The 8,684-nt window shown below is 36.0% G+C and overlaps 1 protein-coding gene across 3 annotated transcripts; it reads right to left on the reverse strand.

The window, feature by feature from the left end:
• Positions 1-2,763: 2,763 nt before the first annotated feature.
• Positions 2,764-8,201, reverse strand: LOC120070318 (pentatricopeptide repeat-containing protein At2g27610). Of its 3 annotated transcripts, none has more exons than XM_039022243.1 (2): positions 5,283-8,201; positions 2,764-3,463 (listed from the first exon to the last, which is right to left on the reverse strand). In XM_039022243.1, exons 1-2 carry the CDS (start codon positions 7,913-7,915, stop codon positions 3,376-3,378), a joined length of 2,721 nt encoding a protein of 906 aa, XP_038878171.1. In that variant the 5' UTR covers positions 7,916-8,201; the 3' UTR covers positions 2,764-3,375. The 3 variants fall into 3 exon arrangements, with proteins under 3 accessions (XP_038878171.1, XP_038878170.1, XP_038878172.1); XM_039022242.1 differs by lacking the exon at positions 2,764-3,463 and adding an exon at positions 3,955-4,192; XM_039022244.1 differs by lacking the exon at positions 2,764-3,463 and having other exon boundaries at positions 5,127-8,201.
• Positions 8,202-8,684: the final 483 nt, after the last annotated feature.

Genomic DNA, 8,684 nt, shown 5'->3' on the forward strand with positions numbered 1-8,684 from the left:
TGTGGAGAAGCATCAAGTAAAGTTGTATTGCGGACTCCACAATGGAAGCTGAGTATGTTGCTGTAAGCGAATCAGCAAAAGAAACATAGCTAATCCATTTACGAAGGCCCTCTCGGCTAAAGTATTTGAGGATCACCTAGTAGGACTATATATGTTAAAATTAATTTAATATTTGATATTAAATTAATTAAGTTTTATTTAATGATTAATTTATGAAATTAATTAAATTTTTATTTTTAAAATCAAAATAGATTTATAAAATAAAATTTTGATTTTAAGATAAAATTGAAAAAATTGGAAAACAAAAATACAAAATGGAAAAATGGATTTTTCCATTATCCATATTTGAAGTAGCTCACACATGAAGCAACATCTTGGCCTTGTCTTCTCCTAGCATGAGTTGCAACTCATGCAACTCTTCTCTTTGTATGTTGATTCACAATATAATGAAGAGATTGGAGTGAAAATCGGGCACGCAATCTATAGAGTTTTGAGAGAAAAACTGGTTTGAAGAAAGGTTCTTCAACAAGATTGCAGCAGTGAGCTTTTCTCCTTCATCCCTTGATTCAAGCTTGTTTTGAGTCCTACAACTCAATCTAGAGCACCAAGAGAATAGTGGAGAAGATCTTGAGGTAGTCTACAACAAGATATGGAGAAGATAACAGCTGGAGATGGAGCTTTGAAGAAGTTCACAAGAGGTATGTCTTGAAACTCAATTTTTCTACAAAAGCATACTTTATATTTTGCCAAATTTAGTGAATTTGAATGTTTAGATGATCCTTGTGCTTCCGCTACTGTTGATGCAATCCTACACATCTCCCTCTGTAATTTCCGTCACATCCTTCGTGAAGACTTCCCGTCTTCCTTACGTCTTCATCGTCACCCACATTCTATTGGTGTAATTGATTTCTCTTTACAAAACTTGCATTCGTACCTTTCTAGAAACGTTATCACCAACCTAACTAGTGCTCATCGTCTCTTCTTCCATCTGACCTCCCGTTTGTTCGACTTTTTGTTCCTCAAAGAGTACTCCCTCAATTGTTTCTTCGACCATCTGGCTCTCTGTCTTCTCCTCATTAATGTTTTTTTCCTTCTCTCTGATGCTTCTACATCTCTTGATCAACATTTCCACTTCCCCTAAGTCCTTATCTCCGACCATCTCACACTTCACTGCTAGTGGTGGATACGAACGATCAGGTTTTTGTTCTTTGTCGATTGCTCCATTTCGAGTTAACATCCTTTTTATCGTTTTCTCCTCTTTTGTGGAGCTTGCCATTACTTTCTTTATTTCTTTTGCTTCCATCAATGACATCTTCTCATCGTTCCCAAGGGTTCCATTGGATTCACCTTCTCCTTTGTCTATCACTGTTGTAGATTTCCTCTCAATGGAGCATCCTAGAACCTTCATCCTCCCTTCTTCATTAATGCCTTTCAACATTTGGGAAGATCCTTCTATAAATAAGCCTTCAATTGTAAGCTCATTGTAGGTTTCAAATTCGGCTCTCGTTATCGACTTTTCCTGTTTTTCTTCACTTGAAGGTTTGATTCTCTGAATTTCAACATTCAACAGCTTCAAATGTTGAAGAATGGTCTATATCATTACTTTTGTCTCAGCCTTGCCTCTATCGATATCATCCAACCTCTCTTCCATTGTTTTTTGAACCATTTTCTTTTCTTCTCCTCGGTTTTTTTTGCAACTTCTCTCAGATTTCTCTTTCAAATATTTCACGCTTGTAATTTTCCATCCATTTCTGCATTTGATCCCATATCCATGGTTCTTCTTCCCCCATTGCTAAAAAAATAAAACAGTACCCAAGAAAGAACAACTGTGATACCAATTTGTTAGGATACCATCTAACAAGGAAATTCTCAAGAATATAAAAACAAATAAGAACTGTCAAAGATAGATTTGTATTGCAATATCAATAATGAAACTCCAATATACCATAGCCTTTGGAGAGGGCTACCCTCTTCCTCAATTTCCCAAAGGAAATTCCCACAACATTCTTCATACCCTTCTCCAATCATTCTCCTTATGTTTATAGTAAAAATACCAACTCTCTTACTAACTATTTGCTAATTTACTCCTTCTAATACTCATACTAATATTCTACTAATTATCCCCACATAATCTTAACTAGGGGTCTTACAGATTCTTGGAAATAACTTATTCCAGATAGAAATTGAAAATGGTAAAACAAACATGGGATTTGTATGTTTGTGTTAATTTCCATGCAGAAAATCCTCCAAACAAATGACCCCTTAGTGATTTCTTGATGTTTATTTATTCACCTAGGGGTGGAATTGGTTCGGTTCGGCTTGGTTTAGAGACCAAACCAAACCGAACCGATATTATTTATACATGGAACCGAACCGTACTGTTTGTGTGGTTCAAACCAAACTGATTCCATTCGTTTTGGTTTGATTTCATGAATCGGTTTCGCTTTTTTTTTTTTTGCCTCTTTTAAACTTTTTTTTTCTTCTGTCATTTATTTTCCTTCTTCCTTCCACTCTCTCTTGCCTTTTATTTTCCTTCTTCCTTTTTTTGTTATTTTACAAATTTTTTACATAATTTAAATTGCCTTTTATTTTCCTTGTTCATTTTTTTGAAATTTGTATATTCTCTTTTTTTATACTCTAAACATAATTTAAATATCAATCCACAATAAGAACATGTCAAAAGTACACAATACACAAATTTCTCAAATATCAATCCACAATAACTCATAAAAACATATCAATCCAAATGACTACAATAAAAAGTTAAAAACTAAAAAGTTCTCCAAAGTACACAATACACAAATTTCAAACAACTAAAGTCTAAGTCACATAAAAGCAAATAACAAGCTAAACACTAGTGCTGAATTTTAAAAGTTCAATCAATACAAACAAATTTGTTCGCTTGTCAATCATGATTCTCCTTCTCCTTATTTTTTGCATTTGCCGCTCCGTTCAATCCCGTTATAAAGATTAAGAAACAAACCATAAACTTGTTAGTAGTTACTATAATAAATATATGAATAAATATGTTAAAATATATATATAAATATGTTTAGAATATACGAACCTTCCTCTTCATCTTCAATTTCCTCCAAGTATTGTCGTAAACCAATGCTAATTTGTTCAGAACGTAACCAGTTTTGTGCACAAGTGCCTCAATAGTGGTTGGAGATAATGAGGTACGAAAAGGATCAATTACTCTCCCACTAGTGCTGAATGCAGACTCAAAAGCAACTGTGGATACCGAAACTGCTAAAAGATTTCGTGCAATTTTGCTAAGAATCTTATATCTAGAAGAATTTCCCTTCCACCAATCTAAGATATCAAAGTTATCCTCACGTTTAACACAAGGCTCCAGTAAGTAAATATCAACTTCTAAATCCACACTTTGCGAATCATCTTCATCCAAATCTTCAAAATCAAAATGGAAAATCTCTGAAGCACAAGCTCATTGTGATGGTACCTATAAAGGGAAAAATAGAGAGAAAACTTATTACCATCAAAGAAAATCATTTAATTAAACTAAAAATTCAAATATTTCATTGAATTCACGAATTGTTGATCCTTCATTCATTTGATAGATCAAAGTTCAAACACAACAACAACCAACAACAACAACATCAACAATATCAAATCTCTCCTCTTTCCAATGATTTTTAATTAGCTATTAAAGTTTATGTCTTTTTGTGCTAAAACATATCAAATCCCTAATCTAAAATAAAGATTTACACAATTTCAGTAGGTCTACCTTATGTTCAATAGGCCTGAATGCCCGATCAGATCTAACGTCCTCATTTTTTGATACACTCAACAGATAAAGATTTACACAATTTTAGTAGCTACTTAACAAATTTTTTTTATTTACCTGAAATCTAAATCAGATGAGGACTGAGGGAAGATGAAACCTCGATTTCGAACTCGAAAACGAAGACGAAGACGAAGACTGGGACTCGAACTCAAAGATGAAGACTATAAATGATTTGGAACTTGAAGATGAAGCCTCGAACTCGAACTCAAACTGAAGCTGAAATGAAGAGTGACAAGTCGAAGACGAACTGAACTAGAAAGTCGCCTGAAATGTTGGCTAATGGACTCAAACTGAACTGGAAAGTCGCCTGAACTGCTGGCTGACAAATAACGGCTGCGGGCTCGCCGGGCTGGCTGCGGGTGGCGGGTGCGGTAGCTACAAACCCTAAAGAAGAAAGAAAGAAACGAAAGTGAAGAATTGACTCAGACATCAGGCTCACGGACTCACAGGTGCGACGGCCACAAACAAACCCTAAAGAAGAAACGAAAGCAAAGGGGAACGCCGAACGTCGAACGAGCACGAGGGAACTGAAGGGAATATTTTATCTTTTTATTAATATTTTATATATTTATATTTAAACAGTTCGGTTCGATTTAGAAACCGATTTTCAAACTTGGAACCGAACCGAACCATTTAAATTCGGTTTTAACAGTCCGCGAACCGCATCGAACCGATTTTTTCGGTTTTTCTTATAAATCGGTTTGGTTTTGCAAATCGGTTCGATTTAAGCGGTTTTGTTGTCCACCCCTATATTCACCTTGTAAAAGGTTAATTATGTACTCTAATTTATTCAATAATATATAAAATTAACAAAGCACTTTGAAAAATTTAATGAATGGTATCTTGTTAGAAAATCAAAAGTGATTTTCAAAATCTAAAGAACATTCCACTAGAAATGATCAGTAATTCTTCTAAAATGAGAAAAGTGATTTCAAATAGAAATTATCATTTTCAAGAGCCATCCCAAATGCACTCTCAGACCAGCAATGGGAGAACCGGGCAAATTTATCTATGCCAAACTAGAAATAACACTATGCAACACTGAGGATGATCTCAAAAACTGCCAAGTTCTTTGGAGAGAAGAAACATTCAACTTAATCTCCACAAATCAAATGACTTCCTTCTTCAAGATCTTCCCCTTATAAAAAATTTCTATTGGCTTTTCAATTCTAGATACGAGTGGCTAGTAAGCACTGTATTCGGAAAAATGGACTTTTAGAAGGTAGGTACTTTTCCTCTTCCTTCAAAAGTAAATAGAATTTTCTCAATATAATAAAGTCTCCCCTACTCAAAGGAGGTTATCAGAAAGTGCCCCAATTTTATTTTATTTTTTTTAATGAATTGAATTAGGCCCTCTATGGACGATTTATTGAAATTCTAGGATTAAAATCGAATAATTAAAAGTACAAGGATTAAAATTTAAAAAAAAAACAAAAGGGACAAAAATGATAATTTAACCCAAAATGGTAATTACCAATAACCCCCACAAGAGCAAACTCCTCCTTTGAAATGGTGGAACCGGTTTGAATCTCTGACAATCAAAGCTCTCTCTTCAATCAACGATATTAACTCAATTACAGTGTGACAATCTCCACAAATTCTTAGATTTTTCACAATCTGAATTGGAGCTCCAGGTGGAAGAGCAATCAATCCATAAGCAATTGCTAGTCTCTCACTATGTTGAGAGAGAATGGCTTCTTTATGTTCCTCTTCTACATCATGAAGAACATAATTTGTATCTGGCTGATAACCCATATCTTTTAGCTTAATACTTAGCTCTTCAAGTTTCGCATAAAGAACATCAGAAAATGGATGTGAAACATCACCGGCCAAGAATGAGAAAATCCTGTTTTTTACCTCAATCCAGCTGCACCCAGCTTCCTTCTTCACCTTCCTATCATCCATCAGTTTCCTCACCTGGGCTCTCTCTTGCCAATTGCCAGCCACAGCATGGATGTTGGATAACAGGACATATGCGGCCGAGTCGTTCGGCTGAAGTGAGATGAGCTTTTCTGCAGCAAGTTTTCCGAACTCTAGATTACGGTGAACACGACAGGCCGCCAGCAGAGTCCGCCACATTGTTGGACTAGCAGGAAATGGCATTTCATTCATGATGCCCATAGCTTTGTCGAACATTCCGGCTCGACTGTATAGATCAACCATGCATGAATAATGCTCTATTGTTTGATCAATATGGCAATCATTGATCATAATATTGAAGTACTTTTCACCTTCTTCCACTAAGCCTGCATGAGTACAAGCAGTAAGAACTCCAATGAATGTTACATCATCCATTGGTAATCCTTGGTTTCGCATAACTTGAAATACCTCAAGAGCTTTCTTGGCATCACCATGTTGGGCATATCCAGTGATCATTGAGTTCCATGAAACTATATCTTTCTCCTCTTGTCTACTGAAAACCTTATTTGCACTCTCAATATTACCTCTTTTGGAGTACATTGTGAGCAAAGAACTGCTTACACATAAAGCATTACTCTTTCCTGATTTCACTGCAGTTGCATGAATTTGTTTACCATGTTCTACTGTTGCTGCAGGGGATGAGCATGCATTGATGACACTAGAAAAGGTGTACTCATTTGGTTTCACTCCCTCTTTCACCAATTGAATGAATACTTCCATAGCCTTTTCAAAATCTCCTGTTTGAGCTAAACCGCTTAACATGGCTGACCATGCAACAATATCCTTCGCATCAATAGAATAAAAAACTTGTGCACTCTCAACGACATTCCCCGTCTTAATGTATGCATCTAAAAGAGCAGTAGCTACTGAAGGTACTTTCTCATAATCAGCTTTAATGATTTGTGCATGAAGTTGGCCAAGTAATGAAGAAGGTTTACCTGCAAGGACCGTGGAGTAGGTGAAATGGTTTGGTCTTATGCCTTCCCTATTCATTCGACGAAATAAATCAACCGCCTTCTCGTTGTTGTTATTCTGCACAAACCCACCAATCATGGCTGTCCAGGTTACAACATTATGAGCCCCATCCACCATGGAGAACAACTTGAAAGCTTCATCCACTGAGCTGCACTTGCTGTAAGTGACCAGGAGTGCTGTTCTGACATTGTGATCAAATTCATAGCCATTTTTCACCACCCCACAATGCAGCTGTTTGATGAAACTCAATTCCCTCTGGTGAGAGCATAGCTTTAGAACAGTACAAATTACAGTATGGCTGAGCTTAACACCTGCAAGTCTCATTCGATGAAACATTTCAAAGCCTTCTAAATCAAACCCAATGGCTGCATAACCAGCAATCATAATGTTCCAAGTGACTGGATCTCTAACAAGCATACTATCAAAAACAGCTTCAGCATCTCCAACCATTTCAGATTTTAGATACATACATGTCAAAGAATTGCATACAGATGTGGTTAACTCAAACCCATTCTTTACTATCATGGCATGAACTTGAGCTCCTCCCTCAATCCTACTCTCATCAGCCAAAGATCCAAGAACAGTTGCAAAAGTAAAGTCGTTTGGCTTCACACCCTCCATCTGCATTTGATTAATCAAATGTATAGCTTCATCGTTCAACCCATTGCGTGCATATCCAGCCATCAATGAAGTCCATGACACAACATTTTTTATACCCATTTCATCAAAGACTCCTCTGCCATCTTCAAAATCTTCCGTTTTCATATACATATCAACAAGAGCAGTACCAACGCTGACATCTTCCAGAAACCCAGATTTCAAAGATTGACAGTGCACCTGTCTTCCCACAACTTGATCGAACAAAACTCCGCAGACCTTCAAAGCACAGGACAGAGTGGACCCATCAACAGCCAACCCTGACGAGTGAAGGTCCTTGAAGAGATGCAAAGCTTCTCGATTATGATCGTTGCGAGAGAAATCGAAGAGAAGACGATTGTAGTGTGAGATATCTTTAAGGGGAATTTCGTCGAACAGTTGGTGGGCGTAACGTGAGCGGGAGAGTTTAGAGAAGAGGGTAAAAGATTCATGGTCAAGGGAGCCATGGGAATGCAAAGGATGTTTGATTTGATGTATAGAACTCCGAAATCTGCCGTTTCCAACAGTGATTTTCGCCTGGTTTTTAAGGGTCCTCAGAGATAAGCCTAAAGTCATGGGAAATTGACAAAAATATGATACATTTTAGAGGGAAGAAGCTTTTTTTTTTTTTTTTTTTGGTGGGGGGGGAAGACAAATGGAAGGAAAAATGTCCCTATGGCCATTAGTTAAATAAAACCTAAATTGAAGGAAAAGAAGAGCAGTGCCTCTCTCTCGCGTTCGATTCTTCTTCGACAGCACCTTCCACGCGGCGATTCTTCCCCAGCGGCGGCAACTTCGAATGGCAGCACCTTCAAACGGTTCATATATTTGTGAGTCCAGTTATTTCTTCCATCGTGGGATAGAATTGACTTCATATGTTTAGTACGTTTTTAAAATTTTAAATAATCTCTTTTTATTATTACTATATTTATTTTGAAAATTTTTAATTTAATAATTTTATCCGATTTTGTTTCAATAAAATATGATTTGTAATTTTTTTTCTTTTACTTTTTAAAGCTTTTCTTCACCCCCACCTTTTTTTTTTTATAATGAATAACAATGATTCACTACATTTTCTTTTACATAAATATGATTAAATAAATTGAGACACTAAAGAGAAAATAAAACTTTTGATTCCATTTTTTTTTTAATTTCATCTTCTTCTTTTTATTTTTCTCTCGTTGTTGCTATGTATTTTTATGCTATCAAGAATTTTTTGAATTGAATCTCTCCCGTCATCTTAGTAGCCAATATAATGCCACCACATTTCTTCAACAATTTCACTTTCAATTTCTCCAAATTTTGAGGATCATTAGAGAACAATTCTTCATTTTTCACTAATTCT

The sequence above is a fragment of the Benincasa hispida genome, chromosome 1 (genome assembly GCF_009727055.1).
Source record: "Benincasa hispida cultivar B227 chromosome 1, ASM972705v1, whole genome shotgun sequence".
Taxonomy (NCBI): domain Eukaryota; kingdom Viridiplantae; phylum Streptophyta; class Magnoliopsida; order Cucurbitales; family Cucurbitaceae; genus Benincasa; species Benincasa hispida.